Here is an 18,703-nt window from a genome sequence, read left to right as displayed (position 1 = left end):
GCTGAACCGTACAATTGGATTTGCTATTTTTAGTTGTTAAGATTGACTCTTAAATTTTGAAGGAGAACCAGCAATATATTAGGGCATCAGTTTATTTGTTTGGCGACAGCCTTGATCTGCCGTCAAAAGATCTGTGACCCCAAAAGTTTGTCTTTTCATCCAGCTTCTGAGAGACAAACCTTGATTTTGATGAAATCCAAAACAGAGCTCTAATGCCAGAGCTGCCTCCTCCTCCCGGGAGGATCCCGGGTAACGGCGGAATCAGAGAGGCACCATCATTGCTATTTTCTGATTTCGCTCCAAAGGAACATGCCCTCGAAAGGGTTCCAGAGGTGGAGGAGGAGGAGGAGGAGAAGGAGAAGGAAGTAGTAGAGATCTACCATGTGAAAAGCGCTAGCTCTGATAACTTCATGGAATACGAAGAAGAACGGGCCCGGAGAAGAAGGTGTCCGCCATGTTTCCGCATGTGCTGCGCATGTACATGCCTAATAGTTTCCCTCTTCCTCCTAATCCTCTTAATCGTAGGGGTATCCCTGGTCTCCTCGGTCAAATCCTCATTGCCTCTGGTGAACGTCGCAAACCTCAGGTTCCCGAAAATGGAGTTCAACGGAACATCGGCAGAGCTCGTGCTGAACGCGGACTCAATCGCAGTCCTTCAGTTCTCCAACAAAAACGACAAGACCGTGCTGTATTACAGCGCCATGACAGCCGACGTATCGTCAGAGAGCATTGATCTGGGACATACCAAGATTCAAGGGTTCAGACAGGATCCGGACGATGTCAGGACCGTGAGGATCAGCACAAGGGTCAGGAAATCGAGCGTGTACGACGTGGATGCGACTCTCTTGAGGGACAAACTGAAGAGGTTTGAGGCAGTTGTTGACGTGTTCTTGAGCGGGAAAATGGGTTTGGATTTCTGGGGCGTTAGGATCAATTTACCAACTGTGATTGCTTGCGAAGATGTGAATCAGAACGAAGTGATTCAGGGACTCAAGCCTAAATGCCATGTCCTAATCTTTGAGAAGAGGTAAGGGTAACGAGGATTGCCATTGAATCCAAGTTCAGATTCGGTCCAAATCTTTGTTCTTGTTTCTTCCTGTTCATTTTTTTTGCCCCCTCTTGTAGCTGTGATACGTTGTAATTTAGAATCGCTCAATAATACAAGAAAGAGTCCCAAAAAAGAATTAAATTTTCCCTACAAAGTTCCATGAAAATTTAAATTTTCTGTTCGGATTCCGATTAGAACGAGTGTGTAACACAAAATGAAAGTAAATATAAATATAGAGAACAAGGAATAATCGGTTAGATGGAGAATTCCATAAAAATATCAAATTTTGTTTAAATGTCCATTATAAATACGTCAATTTCTGAATTACTAAATAAATATATCAATTTGTATCAGATATATCAAATCACTAATAGCAATTAGCATTAATTTATTACAGTGTCAATTTTTACCAAATATTTGATACCAATTAATCAAATTAGAATATTTATTTGTCAATTTGAAATTAAAGTATTTATACAGCAAATTATAAATTTTTCATGGAAATTTACCTTAATTAAATAATACAATAAACGATGAAAAAGACGGGCTGCTGTGTTTATTTTATTTTTCTTTTTAGAAAATTCTAGAAGCTGCTTCCACCTTCCTCTTTATCCAATGAATCGCGATGAGCTCAAAAAGCCCCCTTTTTTGTTCACATCTCTTGTTATTCTCTCTTCGCAAAGTTTCATCCTTTCTGTGATTCTGATTCTCGTCTCTTCTGGGTAAGTTCCTCTTTCCCACATCTGTCGTTCTTTTTTTTGGTCTGAATTTTCCGTCTTTTGTCTCTGAATCTTGCTCTGTGGGTTTCGATTTCGTCTGTTGTTTTGGTGGAAAATCAGTTTATCTGAAGATTCGCTCGAGGTATGGCTTCCAAACGCATCCTGAAGGAGCTCAAGGATCTGCAGAAGGATCCTCCTACCTCCTGCAGTGCTGGTATGTCTTCCCAAGATCTCTTGTTTGATTTCCCTTTCTATATGGTTCGTGAAATCTTCGTCTCATACCGTTTCTTTCTTTTTCGTCAATGGGTTTTGTGTCAAAGCGCGTAAATTTCTTTGGGTTTTGTCATAGAAGTTCTTCTGTAGGTAATTTCTTCAGATTTTTAGGGGAAAAACGCAAAGCAGGGATGTTATGGTTCAGAAAATGCTCTGAGTTTCTTACTTGATGGTTTTATCAGATTCTTGGCATGGACATTGGAGGTTCCTTGTACATGCTTACTGCCTAAATTTCCGACAGAGGGTTCTGTAATGCTGTGATTGTGTTATAGGTCCGGTTGCAGAAGACATGTTTCATTGGCAGGCGACACTCATGGGTCCTTCTGATAGCCCTTATGCCGGTGGTGTCTTTTTAGTCTCCATCCATTTCCCTCCTGATTACCCCTTCAAGCCGCCTAAGGTACTTCTATACTGCCATTTGTGAGAGACTTGGGGTACTTATGTAGCCATTTCTTAACTATGGAATATGCAAAATCAAAGGGTTGATGGTTTATAAGGCTGTTGGCACAAAATAAAATTTGTAATTTGTGGATACTTCATGTTGGAATGTTGACATTATATGAACACTTGGTTCTAGGCTGGATGCAGATTCTGCTTGTGCTCTCACATGATTGTTCAGATTGTCGTTGCTGTTGTCTGGATTTGTCATCAATGAGTTGCTTTCTTACATTCTCCAAGTTTGCTAAATGTGTAACAGTAAAAGTCTCAGGGTTTCTTGGTCTGATCTCAATATGGTTTCACATAAAGAGATCTTGTGTTATCAAGAAAACTGAAAATAGTTGAATGAGTCATTTGTAATTGTTTCTTCCTTTGAATTTCAAGTCTCTTAGAATTTCTTTTGGTCTGGACTGCTCTCAGGTTGCATTCAGGACAAAGGTGTTCCACCCGAATATTAATAGCAATGGGAGCATATGTCTGGATATTCTCAAAGAACAGTGGAGTCCTGCTCTAACCATATCCAAGGTTGGTATTTTTTAGCTTAGTGGAATCGTCTTGTTCGTCTAAATGTATCAGTGGTGATAAATCGAAAGGCGGTTTTTGCAGGTTCTTCTGTCGATATGCTCGTTACTGACAGATCCAAACCCGGATGACCCTCTCGTGCCCGAGATTGCTCACATGTACAAGACTGACAGAGCAAAGTATGAGGCCACTGCTCGGAGCTGGACCCAGAAGTATGCAATGGGTTGAAGGTTTGAAAACAGCTTTTTAACCCTTCCTGGAGAAGTCGTGAGAAATTTGATATATGCTACTACTACAATGGTGATGATTATGAATGATGGGAGGATCTGTGAATATAATGGGGTTTGCTATTTGCATGATGTGTGTGATCTGTACCACTTCTGTTATTGTTGAGAATTTCATGGAATGCTATCATGTTTCTGGGATTCTAGACAGGACCAAGAAACAAATCTAAACACAGAAAGATTCGTACAGGATTGTATCTTCCATGATCTTGTACTTGTGTCAGTAAGGTGATCTGGTAATGACCCTAAAATGCTTTTGTTGATATTTACAAGATTGTGGGCATCATTCTTCCGTAACTTAAGCTTTAAACAAGATTGGTTTTAGACCGGTAGAAATGGGTTTTAACTGGTTTCTTATAAATGGGTTGAAACGGTGATCTCTGTTTCTGCTCTGAGTTTGGTCATGGGAGAAATCTGGTGGCAAGAACGTTGCATTTGAAGTTTTGAACCACATAAATTTTAGTGACAGTGTTGAGAGACGGATATAAATCGGGTGGCAAGAACCATGCAATCGTCTTACATATATCTTGCTTTTTTTTTTCTCCCAACAACGGTCGGTCATCACTCTCAATTCTAACCAATATATTATTTTTTTTTCAACAACGTTCCACGTCAATTCTAACTGTTGTGAGGTCTTTAAATTTAGTTTTTAGTCCCTTTCGTCGATCTACGTATTTGTCACTTTTTTTTTTCTTCAGCTGACTCGCTACTAAACTATCGCGCATTATGTATCACGTTTTTTGCGTCTTTATTTTTTTTTCTCCGGCCTAACCGCTATACACATCGCAATTTTTTGCACTACCGATCTCATTGTCATCACGTAATCCAATTCACGTATACGCGATACACTTTTGTGTCACATCAACCTCTGAAAGTACAAGTTCTTCAAACATTATCAAGCGTACAATAGCGATTCTCAAATCCAAACCTCAACATCACGTGAAAGATACGAATGCAATTTTAATTTTTAATTTTTATTTAACAAGATTGAATTCATCGTAGTTGATTTATCTTGAAATACATATATGAATCATAGAATATTATCATGATTTAATTTATATATTATACCTAGAATATTATATATGTAATGTTTGCGATAAAACATTTTTCCTATTAGTCGGATCGAGTCGGGATTCGAATTGGTGAGATCATCCCTACGCACTAGTGGTACGGTGGATGACACGTGTCGGAGGTGTGAAGGGAAGGGCGGGTGACGTGGACAAACGTGGTCAAGGAGACGTGGAATGGTTGCAATTTGCGAGTTTTTATTTGTATTTGAAGACGGTGGATGGGATTTGGTGGGAGGTAGGTGGTTCCATTTCTTCATATCGCTGTCGAACGGTGGTGGTAGGTAGCTGTAACTCTTTTCATTACCATCACTATTTTTTATATATTTCATTTTACTTCTCATAAATAAGAAAAATAAATAAATAAATCGACCGCTGCAAAAAAAAAATAAAAATTGAATAAAGTCAGAGCTATTTCGCCAAATTGTAGAAACACAAGGTGACTCGTGGATATGCGCATGCGCCAAAGCCGTGCCTTGCCTTGCAATGCCTGGTTAACGGCGTTAATCTCTGACGGCGTTACCTACCCCCCCGATGTACCTTTTTTGTCCTTTTTTTTATTAGTAATTACGAGACGTGCAATACGACACATGCGTATAAATATAAATTATAGAACGGGTCGATTGTTATAAAAAAAAAACATTTTTTTGTCTTGATTAAACTAAACGCATTGATGTTTACACGTGATGTTTTGTATTTATTACAAAATGATTGAATTAATGCACAAAGACTTGTAAAATAAAATTTACAAATACTCCACTAAAATTTAAATTTATCCTTATATAAATTTTTCTATAATTATATACTTTCACTAATTTTTTATATTTATATACATATTAATATGACTGTCCCTCTTATAAATATTTGTGGATCCGTCAATATATATGTATATATATAAATACAGAGTATTTAAACTAACTATAAGACTTGTAACACACCAAGGAAGCTTGACATTACAAACATCGCAATGAAAAACCGTGATTATCTTTTCTTTTATTTCTTTATATATATATATATATGTGTATATATGTATATGTATATAAGTATATTTGTCGCGTCCTTGGCCATGAGATTTGGAGATAATTCACTCAAAGTCGTTTCCAGACATTGTGGACAAAGACGCAAGGGAAAGTTGTCATTATTAATTACGCGATAAATATTTGTCTCGAACCGTCTGTTAGTTTAGCGTTACGGACCATATATATAAATTAAATTTTCATTTTTAATTTAATATATATATGTATTATATCTTATTTGCTACATGCCATAATCTTATTTTACATTTTATAAGTATCCTTTATAGGGATAATTAGTTAAATGCACAAGAAAACGATAAACTTTAATACGTATCGATACTGTAAATAAATTGTAAATCATGTTACTTTGCCGGTTTATTAGATAAATGAAGATTGGGGAAAAAAATTAAAGAAGATAATTTGCAAAAAGCAAAAGATTAAGTAGATATTATTTTGTTAAACGTTTTACATTTTCTGAATATATTAAAACACCAAAAAAGAGTCTTTAAAAACTTCAACTGCGTTGTGCTTTCATTCATATTATATACATGGTATAAAATATAAAATTAATTTGATAACAATATAAATTAATTACAAAAATAAAAATCAGAGACGATAGATGAAAATCATAAAATAAAATAAAATAAAATAAATAAAAATAAAAAATCTATATTTTGGTGGCATTTGAGGTGAAGGCTGCACAGGTGTTTTTATGGTCCGACAGTTTTCATGGCTTTAGAGCCATCTGACCAATCTCTCCGTCATTGATTATATCTTATTTATAGATTTTATAGAATACAGATCATAGAAATCTCTAAAAGATGTAAAATATATAATTTCGGTGGAAATATGATTTAAAATACTTTCAATTTTACAATCTTTTAAAAATGACATGATATATTTATCGACTACAAAAATGATATACTATTTTTTCTGTCATCCTTCTAATATAATAATAAACTTAATTATAAATTTACTGGCTAGAGGTTATATATGATTCATATATTATATAGTTTGACTACAACATAAAGCTAACGCACCAACCCATTAGCCTTACCTACCCCCTCAGTTACTCCGTCAAATATAACGGCGTCAGAAGATCAATCGTCCACTCACGCCGTTACCACAAGCCCCCCAACAACCCCTTCCGTTTTCTTCTCTTATAAATTCGTCTCTCCCACCACACCCCTTTCAGCAGCTGTAACTGCTTCTTCGATCTTTGAACCCTCCATTAGAGCTCTCTCGCCGGAAAGGTTGTCGGAAAATGGACCTTCTCTTGTTGGAGAAGAGTCTCATCGCCGTTTTCTTCGCCGTGGTCCTCGCGATCGTCATTTCCAAGCTCCGAGGGAAGAAATTGAAGCTTCCTCCGGGTCCGTTGCCGGTTCCGGTGTTCGGAAACTGGCTCCAAGTCGGAGATGATCTCAACCACCGCAATCTCACCGATCTAGCTCGAAAATTCGGCGATATCCTCCTCCTCCGTATGGGCCAGAGGAACCTCGTCGTCGTCTCGTCGCCTGATCTGGCGAAAGAGGTGCTCCACACGCAGGGTGTGGAGTTCGGATCTAGGACGAGGAACGTCGTCTTCGATATCTTCACCGGGAAGGGACAGGACATGGTGTTCACCGTCTACGGCGAGCACTGGCGGAAGATGCGGCGGATCATGACGGTGCCCTTCTTCACGAACAAGGTTGTGCAGCAGAATCGGGAGGGTTGGGAGTACGAGGCGGCGTGTGTGGTCGAGGACATGAAGAAGAACCCTGATGCTGCCACGAAAGGAGTCGTGTTGAGGAAGAGATTGCAGTTGATGATGTACAACAATATGTATCGGATTATGTTCGACAGAAGGTTTGAGAGCGAGGACGATCCGTTGTTCGTTCAGCTCAAGGCCTTGAACGGAGAGAGGAGCCGTTTGGCTCAGAGCTTCGAGTACAACTATGGAGATTTCATCCCCATCCTCAGGCCGTTCCTCAGAGGGTATCTGAAGATCTGCAAGGAGGTGAAGGAGCGGAGGCTACAATTGTTCAAGAAGCATTTCGTTGATGAGAGGAAGTGAGTTATCTCTTCCCGATTTTTTTTTCCTCCGATTAAATTCGTTAACGGCGGTGTGGGATTTTGGATTCACTCGTAAATTTAATCAGGCAAATCGCGAGCACCAAGGCTACGAGCAACGAAGGATTGAAATGCGCGATTGATCACATCTTGGACGCCCAGCAGAAGGGAGAGATCAACGAGGACAACGTTCTCTACATCGTCGAGAACATCAATGTGGCCGGTAACTTTTCTCGCCCTTCCTCGTCTCTAAGCCTTGTCTAGTCTCTTTGTCCCTTGTAATACACATGATCTTGTTCCCCACACGCCTTGTTCCCGTACGAATCTTCGAAGCGTTAGGTGGTGTACAGACTAAACTTGGGAGTTGTTGATACCATCTGCTTAGCAGTCGTAGTTCATAGGAATTGCCTGATATAGCAAAGTATAGATTCGGGAAATCATTATGGCCCCTGTTATTGGCTTTTTATGTATTTATAGCTAAGATATGGAGCTTTCCAAAAAACCAATCTTGAATAGAACCCGAGTGGAATTATTATGTATATGGTAAACCCCAGATATGGAAACATCGATCTGGGCATTGATGATATTAGTTATGTGATATTTGCCTACTGGTTCTGCGGGAACAGCGATCGAGACAACGTTGTGGTCAATCGAGTGGGGGATCGCGGAGTTAGTGAACCATCAGGAGATCCAGAGGAGGCTGAGGAACGAGCTGGACACTGTCCTAGGACCTGGAGTTCAGGTCACGGAGCCAGACATCCCCAAGCTCCCGTACCTCCAGGCCGTGATCAAGGAGACTCTAAGATACAGGATGGCGATCCCTCTGCTCGTGCCACACATGAACCTCCACGACGCAAAGCTCGGAGGCTACGACATTCCGGCCGAGAGCAAGATCCTAGTCAACGCATGGTACCTGGCCAACAACCCCAACAACTGGAAGAAACCGGACGAGTTCAGGCCGGAGAGGTTCCTGGAGGAAGAGTCGCAGGTGGAAGCGAACGGGAACGACTTCAGGTACATACCGTTCGGGGTGGGGAGAAGAAGCTGTCCGGGGATCATATTGGCGCTGCCCATATTGGGAATCACCATTGGAAGGCTTGTTCAGAACTTCGAGCTTCTTCCTCCGCCTGGGAAATCTCAGGTTGATACAACTGAGAAAGGTGGACAGTTCAGCTTGCATATCCTCAACCACTCCACCATTGTCATGAAACCCATATCCTCTTGATTGATTTCACCATTTGTAATATTTACTATACGACAATGCTCTGTAAGCCTTTTGGAATGTTTTTTTTATATATAATTTTCACCAACCGAAAAAACGCACACAACCTTCGGTTGTATAAAAAAAACACAATCTATGAAGTGCGATAATATAGTGGCATCCAATGCCTACACGTTTTGATTTTTGGGTGGTGGTGGCGGGACTTTGATTTGATGTTGTACATTTTTGGTTCAGGAGAGAAGTGTGGTATACGGCATCGTTTTGGGTTTCCCACCTAACTCAATGGATGTGCCATGCTCTTCTGACATTCAGATGATAGATTGCAATTCAGTGAATGTCTGGTGGTTGCCTGCCTCTCAATCCAATGCCTGAATATGAACTGTTATCCCCGGCCTTCTTTTTTTTTTTTTTGTAAAATACAGGGAGGCCATGTAAAAGCTCCATATATATGCAAGTAATATTAAGTTTAATTTGAAGGATAAAATCCAAATTGTAAATGAGTTTTAACTGTCCAGAAACAACACCTTCGTCTGTAACGTCATTTAAATATATATATATATGTGATAGCATGATCACGATATGAACCCACAACACCAAAAAAACATCTCATCTCCTCTATTTTTCTTTTTTTTTTTTAATCAGTCGAGGCCGTATCGTTTCTTGATCAGGAGCATGTAGTCGTAGACCTTGACAGGATCAGACAGGTTCCTGGCCACGCTGTCCTTGAGCTTGCAACGTTGCACCCAAGCCGCAATCTTCGGACACTCAGAGTTCATGTCGATGTTTCCCATAATGAGCTGCAAGTAGAACCAGCTCGTGTACGGGAGCAGAGCTATGTCCACGAACCCTAATCTCTCTCCTCCGAAATACTCCTTCTCTCCCAACTCTCTCTCCAGTATCTTCCAGTTCTCTACGTGCTCTTTCTTCCCTTGTTCCAGCTCCTCCCCTTTGCACATCCATATCTTCGCTGCACTCGTGTGTATCTGTGCGTATTTGCCAAACCATTTAAAATTCATAGAATCCACAATACACATGTACACACACATATATATATATATATATGAAAATATTCAGAGACCCATTTGTTGACATGGGCCATATCTATCTCTCATCACAATTATGTGTTGATGTTATATCCCAAAGACTATAAGAGTCCAACAACAACAAGGAGAAGAAGACAGCACAGTAGAAACAAAAACCCTAATCGGACAATTATACGAATGCTTTGTCATATAACATACCTTTTTGTCGACGAAATCGGCCCAAAACCTTGCCCGAGAACGCTCGTAAGGATCGGAAGGCAGCAGAGAAGGAGCGTGGCTCCAAACCTCGTCGATGTACTGAAGAATGACGAGAGACTCGCAGATGGGTACGCCGTTGTGGACGAAGACGGGGACTTTCTTGTGGACAGGGTTCATCTCAAGAAGCAGGCTGCTCTTTTCGAACAGGTCCTCGTCTTTGGTCTCGTACTCGGTCAAGCCCTTTTCGGCTAAGGCCATGTGGACTCTCACCCCGAACGTGCTCGGCCAATGGTCCAACACCACTATTTTCTCCTCCTGATCCATTCTTGAAAGAAATCTAACCGTCTCTTTCTTTTTTGTTATGGTTAGGCTCTTGTTGTTATGATCGTGTTTTCATGGGTATGTATCTGGAGGATGACGTCATTGCTTATGTCGTGTAATATTATTGGTCTTTTGGTCTATTGTGCGGTGCCGGGAAAAGTACGCCGTCTTCGAACATAGAATGGAGCATTTCGTCAAAGTCAAAAGGCAATGCATTATTGAAAAAGGGACGTGTATGTGTGTATATATATAGTCGTGTGAAAAAATGGGCTTATATGGGCCATCAAGGTTAACTGATTTAAATGGGTCTTATTGGGCCTAGACCTTGTGAATAGGCCCAATAATAGTGGTGGTGATCGAAATGCATAAATCGTGCCGCGGGAAACACAGTGCCCGAAAAGCGCACAACGAACTTATTCGAAAATCAGAAAATAATGAGGAGGCCGCTCAATGCATCGTCTTTGATCTCACCTTCGCTTCCACTGCTGCAAATTCGATCTATCGCCTCTCAATTTCGGTTTCAATCTCCTTCTTCATCGCCTTCGTCGTTCCATTGTAGCAGTTCTCAGTGTTCGTAAACTGCTCCTCTTCTCCAAAAATCGGGTTGCGCAACGAATCCCCAAGGTAGAAATATTCGTGGATTTTCCGAGCATGATTTCTGATCCATTTGATGCCGAGTTTGCCGTAAGTGTTCGCTTCTGCGCTGATCGTCTGCTCACGATAATTCCCGTTTTTGCTTCCTGAGATCCAAAGCCTGTGGTTAGTTTTACTTGAAAATTCCCTAGTTTCATTCCATAGAGTTTACAGTTTAAATTCAAATTCTGTTGGATGGCTTGCTGTTTTATTCTAATGGAAAATTCCCAAGTGTTGCGCCCGTGTCAGGTTGCTCGTAATTTGAATTTGCAGCTCTCTCATAAGCTAAGAATGTTGCAGAGTGGCAGACTGTGATTGACTTTTCACGTTTCTATTATTAGTGCAATTACATTAGGATTGAGGACTTCTACTGTAATTCATATTGAGGCAAAAAAGAAAATGAACTGCCACTGCCACAATAGTTTTTTTTTTATGAGTTGGAGAAGAACGTAATCTACAATCTTTGTTGGACTACACCTGTTGCCAGTTTCATCTGGATTTTCCTTGGTTTTCCTTGTGTGGTCAGATTCACCAGTTCAAAGACGTCGTACACCAGAAAGGAATACTGAATACCCAAGTTCGAGTAGGACATTGTAAGTCGAATTTCCTACCATTGCGTGAAGCTGTATTCAAACTTATCAGCGTTCTAAACATCAGTTTGAAGAAGTTTGTGGAAATGAACTTTGATTAAATGAGATCCAGACATTTCAATTCCATGGAGAAGTTTGTTTTTTGGAAATGTATTTGACCCGCCGTCGTTTGTTCATCCTTTGGAGCTGAGGAAGACAAGGACAGTCTGGGCTTGCATAGGTATGCATCTACAAGATTTTTCTTTCTCATGTTGCTTACTTTAGTGTATATAATAGATTGAACTGCGACTTGAAACATTCACGCTCGTCTAGCACAGGTGTTGCTGTTATGACAAGATCTTGTGAAGCACAAGTCATTGATCCTACAACCATCTGTTTCTTCCCAGGAATATAAGGTCACTTTCACCCTAAATCTTGTCAGATTGAGTCGATGAAACCACCATTTCGCAATTGAAGATCAATACAAGATGGAGAAGAAGAGATCTAGTTTCATTTCATAACCTTGGAGACAAAAATTATCTGAATAATTTCTTCTACTCCCAAGCATCGCGGGAAGATGGGGATGGAGGTGAATACTTCAAACGAAAAGGCGGGTTGCAAGAATATGTGAGACCCTCAAACCAAGAAAAGTTGAAATCCACCAGCCATAGGTACACTCCCTCCTTCCGCAGAGGTCTAGAAACATCCAGCAATTGGTATGCAGAAAGAATTTCACAAAACTTTGGTTACGATTTCTCACATTTTTCTGAAACCTCTATTATGACTCCTCCAACGTGCAACCCACGTCATTTTTCTGAAACCTCTCACTTGAGATTTCATGATCCAATCCTTGTCACAGATATCAAATCCTCACGCATTTCCAGACCTTGAACTTGGTGGTCAGCATCGGCTTTCATCTTGCATTGTTGGTTCTGCTAGGGAGGTGCGGCTAACACAAAATGGAGACCCTGAAAACAATGAGCACGAAGACGTAAACGACATAGCAGTCAACTGTAAACTTAAACCAGCAGGAGAGATCAAAAGAAGAACCAGCACCATTAGCTCCGAGAAAGGAAGAAGCGAGGCACATGATAAAGCCCTAAGGCGAATCCTAGCAACTCAAGAGCAGAGAAATGTTGTACGGTGAACGTTCTTGCTCACTCTCTGACTATCATTCTTAGAGTTATCTTCTACATATCATGAATCCAAAATTGAATCTTGTGTCGTGACACACCTAGATTTATAAACCGTCCGCTAGATGCAAGTTGTAGCTACGAGAAAGAGGAAGCCGAAGCTCTCCACCAAGGAAACACAGAGAGGTAAATCTTCGAACAAAAAAAAACGTGATTTTTTTTTGTGTTTTCCTTTCAATTTGTTGTTGTTACTTGTTAGGTGGTGGGTGGGAAGGCGAAACTCAGAAGGAAGGCATTTATTTGCGGTACAGGAACAGAAGAAAGAGCAAAACAGCAAGGAAGACAAGTGGGGGCAACCTTTCAACAAATTTGTAACGGACACCCTTCAACTTGTTTGTGTTCTTTGCGGGCATTTTGCTACAGAGGACACTTGGAAATAGTAAGGTAAGCTTGCTCGTTCCTTGCCGTCATCCACTAAAGCGTTTATCAGAGGGCATCTTAAATCTGTTTTTTTTTTAAATTTAATAACAATTAATTAAACTTAGTTTTTTTTGGTAATATCGATATTTTAGAGATTGTGCACAATTAAGGTCACAGAAATCAACGATAGTGGGCATTGTTTGAATGATGTGGAGGCACCAAAAGTGAGTGAGTTGCCAAAAATACAGAGAGGGTGAGAATTTTGCCGAGAAGAGAAAAGAGGTATTTTTCCTTGGTAAAGTCATATTATAATAATAATTATTATTATAACGAGAAACATGTTTGTTGAAAGTTGGAAACGTGAGCCCCAATCACACAGCTAGGTTCCATGCATTATTATTGCAGTTCCCTTCCTTAATGCATCATTCATTATTCACTAATTAATCCGTCAAATGCATCTTTGACATTTTCACCCTCCTTAACTATATTCATATATCATATACATACATATATATAGGTGTTATAACAACATGTGAACATTATACAGCCTTGAATTTCTCAGCCTCCGGAGATAAATGCGGGTGAAATTTCCCATGTGCAGGCATGTCTTTTTGTACCCAGGATTGCTTTAGCCCACCTCATACGGTACAGGACAACTCCGTATCATGTGAAGAAGAAGATAATTCACACGAGGACAAGAAAAAAAAGGATGGACACCAAATATTCCAATGTGAGTATTAGATCATAAATTTAGGATCTTATAGGCTAGAGAATCTATTCCACATAGATTGTTATGCGTTCGTTATCTACTGCTGGTGCTAAATTCGAAAAATTTTCTAAGAAAATCATAGATACAAAATGATTGACGTATATGGAAACTTTGCATCTTGGGTTTGTAGATAGAGAAGTGAAAAAAAAAACAAATGAGGAAAAGGGAAGTGGCCCTGACTAAGTGGTCTGCCTGAACGGTAAAAAAAAGTAAAGCAGTAAGTCTACGGCAGTCAATGAGGGCGTAAGTACGGGGTCGTGTGGAAAAAAACATCAGTTAAAAAAGATTCCTCGAATAGGGTACGTTACGATATGATTTGAGGGAAAAAAAACTGAAGTCTTCTTCTGTGTTTTTTGTTTTTTGGGGTTAAAGCGGCGTGTCTTCAAGTGTCGTGCATGCATTTTATGCGTCCCTTCTCCTTTGCATGCTCTCTCTCTCTCTCTCTCTCTCTCTCTCTCTCTCATATTTTACTTGCAACTACACATCGGAAATAAATCCCATCACCAAACCTCGCAGCCTTCTTCTTCTTCTTCTTCTTCTTTTCTCCTTACGTATCCCCTCCTCTTCGACAGCCGTCCTCTTTAATCCTTTGCCTGCCTCCCAAATCTCTACTTTTTTAGCGCCCAACTGGCTGTTATACTTCAGATTTCGGTCCCTTGATTCCGCCCAGCTCTGATTTGATCACGTATGTGCATGTTCATGAGTGGGCTCTGTTCCAATTGACGTCGATTTCTCCTCCGATCCGGCTTCTTGCCTCAAGGGGCTTTAGGGTTTTGGCTCTGATTGCGATTTCATTAATGGGGTTTTCTGCTTCTGTGCAGTCGAGCTTGCTGATTTCGCGCTGGCCCAAGTCAAATATGGGTCAAAAGATTTGCATGAACGCGTCCTGTGCGACGACCAACACCGTCGAGTGGAAGAAAGGCTGGCCTCTCCGTGCCGGTGGCGTCGCTGATCTCTGCTTTCGTTGCGGGTATTTCTCTCCCCCTCTTTAATTTCTCGCTCCTCCCGATTGGGCCGTTGAATTCATCGAAAAAACCGGATATTGGTTTGCTCTTTTCTTTTTTTTGTTTCTGTGCTTATTTTGAGTTTTAACTTGAGGTCTCGATCTGTGAGAGACTCATTGATTCTGTTCTTCGTCTTAATTCGATCCATGTTGTGTTTGGGTGTGTCGAAAGAGCTGAGTTCTGAGCCCCTGTTCGTTCACCAATCATGATTCTTTGCGTGCGTGCGTGTGTGTGTAGACACACTGAAGACGATGAATAAATGATATACGTTTATCACGTGAAATTGGCAAAGCTATAAAAGGAAAAATAGAAGTTAGTGATGTTGATTGTTGATCGAAATGATTTGTCTTTAGATCCGCCTACGAGAGTTCACTCTTCTGCGATACATTCCATAAGGAACAATCTGGTTGGAGGGAATGCTTTTTGTGTCACAAGGTACATTTTTTAAACTTTCCCTCACTCTTTGATCCCATTGCCTTCCATTTTCTCGCAATGTTGGTCTGATTGCGTTTTTGTTTTTGCGGAGACAGCGTCTTCACTGTGGATGCATCGCTTCCAAGCTCATGGTCGAGCTCCTGGACTTTGGGGGCGTTGGTTGTACTAACTGCTCTAGCTGTTACAGTAGCAGCTTGGTGAGTAGACTTGGTTCGGTGTGCTGTGTAAACTAGTCAGGTTTTTCTCGTATTCGCAAACTCATTACGTACTTTGCATTTTCTTCATGTGTGTCAATGATGCCGTTATTTAAGAGCTTATTCAGGGAGTTGCTTCTTTTGCTTCGCAGAATAAGAGAAGTGAAAGCCAGGATTTACTTGGCAGATTAACTATGATGCTAGCTGAGAGGCAACCCCCCAATGGAGAAAGTGGAATTCTTGGTAATAACATTGACAGTGGAAGACTATCACAGTTGTGCCAGGTTGTGGAGGCTAATGAACCTGACCGCTTTCCTCAGTCTCAAAGAGGTGATCCTAAAACGCTCCTTGGTGGAGACAAAAGAGAAGAGTTCATGCCTCAACCTGAACTCGGTAAACTTTTTAAACCAGAGAGTACTAAGTCTGTGATGGAGACCAGGGATATGCAGGAATCACTTTCGCAGCCATCTTTGAGTATGTCTTTGGCAGTAACTCCCTCTGGCCCTCCTTTTCCTAGTGGGGTTGTTGAGGGAAAGAAACAGAGCAATGTTACTCGATCTCCAACAGTGCAGAGCTCTTGCTCTGTGTTGCCAAAACCCTCAAAATCTGCTGTTTCAACTCCTGGAACTAGCAAAGCGGCTTCTTGTCCATTGCGGAGTGCAAGGCCACCTGTTGAAGGGCGTGGGAGAAACCACTTGCTTCCTCGTTATTGGCCAAGAATTACTGATCAGGAGCTTCAGCAGATATCTGGGAAGTATCCTTTCTTGCCTTCTTTCCTCTACTCGAATTGATTTGCCATTTTTTTTGTGAATTTAATAAGCAGATTATTCTAAAGGCCACTTGTGTTTTGTGTAAGTCCATGTTTATCTTAACAATGTTAGCTTGAATTCAAAAATTGTTCCCCTCTTCGAGAAGACTCTCAGTGCCAGTGATGCTGGTCGCATTGGTCGTCTAGTTCTTCCAAAAGCATGTGCGGAGGTAATATTTTGTATGTTCATACTTATGTCCTTTTTACTTTTTTTCCCCTTCATAAGTTCAATCTGAGAGGTATGCCATTGTGGAAATTGGAATGTTACATAGGCGTATTTCCCTTCCATCCACCAATCAGAAGGCATTCCTTTGAAAATTCAAGATGTGAAGGGTAAAGAATGGACGTTCCAGTTCAGGTTTTGGCCCAATAACAATAGTAGGATGTATGTCTTAGAAGGCGTTACCCCCTGCATACAGTCCATGCAACTACAGGCTGGTGATACTGGTAGGGCTTAGCATCCGTCTTAATCTTGCTTATGTTTAACTAAAGCTTCAATTATCTTCTTAGTAACCATGACAAATTTGTCTTAAAATATCATAGTTGTTTTGGTATTTACCATCTCCCTGAGTAACTAAATCTTCCTTAATTTTCCGAGAACTTTACTGGTTTCCTGCATTCTAAGAAGAATGTGTATCTAAAATCTAGTGGCTCCCTCTCCACCTTTATCTTTTTTGTTACAGTAACCTTCAGTCGGATAGATCCTGGCGGTAAACTTGTTCTGGGTTTCAGAAAGACAGCCTGTGGAGGGGAGCAACAGGTTGAGCTCTATGTTTCACCCCTTTAGTTTTTGCATGCATTTATTAGCAGTTCTTCTTGATTCCCATTCTTATAAGGAGTTGTAAACAGGGTTCTGGTCTCACAAATGGCACTTCAGCTGAGGATACCTCATCATCTGGTGTTACAGAGAATCCGTCCTCCATAAATGATCCTGCAGGTCCCTTACAAATGCCAAAAGAAATGAAGGGTCTTCCTGAACATTTGAGTTCACCCGATGGTGAGATTAGCTTGCAGAAAAACAAGAATAATGGAGTCAGAACCGGCGATGGTTCGCCACAGATCAAAGAGAAAAAGAGGACTCGAAACATTGGGACAAAAAACAAGAGACTGCTTTTGCATAATGAAGAATCTATGGAGCTGAGACTCACATGGGAAGAAGCTCAAGATTTGCTTCGTCCCTCTCCCAGTGCAAAACCTACCATTGTCACCATTGAGGATAACGAATTTGAAGAATATGATGTAAATGATATATCTTCTTGACATCTTCTCAACAACGAGTTTCAAGTACTGTACACTGGAGTGTTACCATCTTGGTGATAGCTATTATTTTCCATGTGATTCAGGAACCCCCTGTGTTTGGAAAGAAGACTGTATTCACTTCACGGCCTTCTGGGTAAGATGTTCTTTTCCTCCTCGAAGAAGAAATTGATGACAGTGTATCGTCTGCTATGATATATTTCCGTATTTGCATATTATCATCTTCCATCACTAGTTTGCTTGCACTGTACAAATGAGCATCTTTTTGCTGCAGTGGACAAGAACAATGGGCACAGTGTGACGATTGCTCTAAATGGAGAAGGTTACCATTAGATGCCCTCCTTCCTTCAAGGTGGACATGCTCAGACAATGTTTGGGACCTGGACAGGTGAAGAGCCTTTTGAGTTTCACCTTGAATTGGACCACTGTGGAATTTGATTTTTTTGCACTCTGAACTCATGGTGAGATATGTCGACAGGTGTTCATGTTCTGTGCCAGAGAAGAATCTGAAGGAACTGGAGAGTTTTCTCGGAGTAGGAAGAGGTATGAACCACCCAACACTTAGCTCCACCTTGTTACTGTCCTTTGGGCTTTTAGCTTGTTGTGTTGGTCAGGACTGCTTCCTGTATAATGACACTGGGTTCATGACATCTCATCAATCGAGTTTGTGATTGGTCGATCGCTTGTCAACGAGCTTGTAGCAATTGGTTCAGTCCTAGTCTGTATTGAGTTGTTATCAGTTTAGAATTAAAGCCAAGCAAAGGCCCGTTTTAGGGAAGGGAAGGGAAGGGACCGTCTGGACCAGGACCTTGGCAACTATTCTCGGTGCCAATTAATTTTCTTCCTTTGCACTAAGTGGAATCCCTTAGTGCATATCCTCAACTTCTCCAGTTTTTTTTTTTTTTAAGAAGCAACAATATTTGTAACTTGCATGTACAATGTGTGGCAGAGACCAAGAAGCAGAGAAGCGGGGAAAAGCAGAGAGAAGGGAGGAAGGAGGAAGCGTCAGGGTTGGAAGCACTTGCAAGTGCGGCGGCCTTAGGAGACAGCATAGGGGACGGCAGCCGAGGAGCGGCAGTTGCAGTTGCAGTTGCGACAACGACAAGACATCCAAGGCACAGGGAAGGGTGCAGTTGTATAGTTTGCATTCAGCCGCCGAGCGGGAAAGGAAAGCACAAGCCCACCTGCTGCTGCAACGTGTGCATGACTGTGAAGAGACGGTTCAGGACATTGATGCTGAGGAAGAAGAAGAAGCAGCAGCAGCTGGATCTCCGAGGGAAA

General features: G+C 41.0%; 5 protein-coding genes and 1 long non-coding RNA gene across 10 annotated transcripts in view; 5 read left to right on the top strand and 1 right to left on the bottom strand.

Moving 5' to 3' along the window:
- The first annotated feature begins 8 nt into the window (after nucleotides 1-8).
- On the top strand, nucleotides 9-1,196 carry LOC104800796. The gene has a single exon (XM_010523717.2). It carries the CDS (start codon nucleotides 213-215, stop codon nucleotides 1,029-1,031), a length of 819 nt encoding a protein of 272 aa, XP_010522019.1. The 5' UTR covers nucleotides 9-212; the 3' UTR covers nucleotides 1,032-1,196.
- A 462-nt stretch (nucleotides 1,197-1,658) lies between these two features.
- LOC104800794 (ubiquitin-conjugating enzyme E2-17 kDa-like) lies at nucleotides 1,659-3,494 on the top strand. The gene is made up of 5 exons (XM_010523715.1): nucleotides 1,659-1,770; nucleotides 1,888-1,981; nucleotides 2,313-2,440; nucleotides 2,899-3,003; nucleotides 3,085-3,494. Exons 2-5 carry the CDS (start codon nucleotides 1,912-1,914, stop codon nucleotides 3,226-3,228), a joined length of 447 nt encoding a protein of 148 aa, XP_010522017.1. The 5' UTR covers nucleotides 1,659-1,770; nucleotides 1,888-1,911; the 3' UTR covers nucleotides 3,229-3,494.
- A 3,056-nt stretch (nucleotides 3,495-6,550) lies between these two features.
- On the top strand, nucleotides 6,551-8,726 carry LOC104800793 (trans-cinnamate 4-monooxygenase-like). The gene is made up of 3 exons (XM_010523713.2): nucleotides 6,551-7,416; nucleotides 7,506-7,639; nucleotides 8,043-8,726. Exons 1-3 carry the CDS (start codon nucleotides 6,632-6,634, stop codon nucleotides 8,639-8,641), a joined length of 1,518 nt encoding a protein of 505 aa, XP_010522015.1. The 5' UTR covers nucleotides 6,551-6,631; the 3' UTR covers nucleotides 8,642-8,726.
- Nucleotides 8,727-9,093: 367 nt separating this feature from the next.
- LOC104800792 (probable glutathione S-transferase) lies at nucleotides 9,094-10,344 on the bottom strand. Its single transcript, XM_010523712.2, has 2 exons — nucleotides 9,880-10,344; nucleotides 9,094-9,621 (listed from the first exon to the last, which is right to left on the bottom strand). Exons 1-2 carry the CDS (start codon nucleotides 10,201-10,203, stop codon nucleotides 9,277-9,279), a joined length of 669 nt encoding a protein of 222 aa, XP_010522014.1. The 5' UTR covers nucleotides 10,204-10,344; the 3' UTR covers nucleotides 9,094-9,276.
- Nucleotides 10,345-10,637: 293 nt separating this feature from the next.
- LOC109116123 lies at nucleotides 10,638-13,679 on the top strand. 4 transcript variants are annotated; one of them, XR_002023683.1, is made up of 7 exons: nucleotides 10,638-10,959; nucleotides 11,360-11,643; nucleotides 11,741-12,118; nucleotides 12,262-12,721; nucleotides 12,795-12,979; nucleotides 13,108-13,237; nucleotides 13,557-13,679. It is a non-coding gene; the product is annotated as an uncharacterized LOC109116123 (long non-coding RNA). The 4 variants fall into 4 exon arrangements; XR_002023682.1 differs by having other exon boundaries at nucleotides 11,741-12,540; nucleotides 12,641-12,721; XR_002023681.1 differs by having other exon boundaries at nucleotides 11,741-12,545; nucleotides 12,641-12,721.
- Nucleotides 13,680-14,142: 463 nt separating this feature from the next.
- Nucleotides 14,143-18,703, top strand: part of LOC104800790 (B3 domain-containing transcription repressor VAL1-like) — a 5,172-nt gene continuing 611 nt past the window's right edge. Inside the window, exons 1-13 of one of the 2 annotated variants that reach the window (XM_010523710.2) lie at nucleotides 14,143-14,409; nucleotides 14,546-14,694; nucleotides 15,082-15,163; nucleotides 15,259-15,360; nucleotides 15,510-16,111; nucleotides 16,239-16,335; nucleotides 16,438-16,612; nucleotides 16,849-16,925; nucleotides 17,015-17,404; nucleotides 17,509-17,558; nucleotides 17,697-17,810; nucleotides 17,901-17,965; nucleotides 18,372-18,701. In XM_010523710.2, the coding sequence (XP_010522012.1) occupies nucleotides 14,582-14,694; nucleotides 15,082-15,163; nucleotides 15,259-15,360; nucleotides 15,510-16,111; nucleotides 16,239-16,335; nucleotides 16,438-16,612; nucleotides 16,849-16,925; nucleotides 17,015-17,404; nucleotides 17,509-17,558; nucleotides 17,697-17,810; nucleotides 17,901-17,965; nucleotides 18,372-18,701 (2,197 nt within the window). In that variant the 5' untranslated portion in view covers nucleotides 14,143-14,409; nucleotides 14,546-14,581. Of the gene's footprint in view, nucleotides 14,410-14,545; nucleotides 14,695-15,081; nucleotides 15,164-15,258; nucleotides 15,401-15,509; nucleotides 16,112-16,238; nucleotides 16,336-16,437; nucleotides 16,613-16,848; nucleotides 16,926-17,014; nucleotides 17,405-17,508; nucleotides 17,559-17,696; nucleotides 17,811-17,900; nucleotides 17,966-18,371; nucleotides 18,702-18,703 lie in introns of those variants that run through there. The other variant, XM_010523711.1, reaches the window with a different exon arrangement.

The sequence above is a fragment of the Tarenaya hassleriana genome, unplaced genomic scaffold, assembly GCF_000463585.1.
Source record: "Tarenaya hassleriana unplaced genomic scaffold, ASM46358v1 Cleome7, whole genome shotgun sequence".
Taxonomy (NCBI): domain Eukaryota; kingdom Viridiplantae; phylum Streptophyta; class Magnoliopsida; order Brassicales; family Cleomaceae; genus Tarenaya; species Tarenaya hassleriana.
Note: the sequence above shows the minus strand (reverse complement) of the source record. Positions and strands in the feature narration are given on the sequence as shown.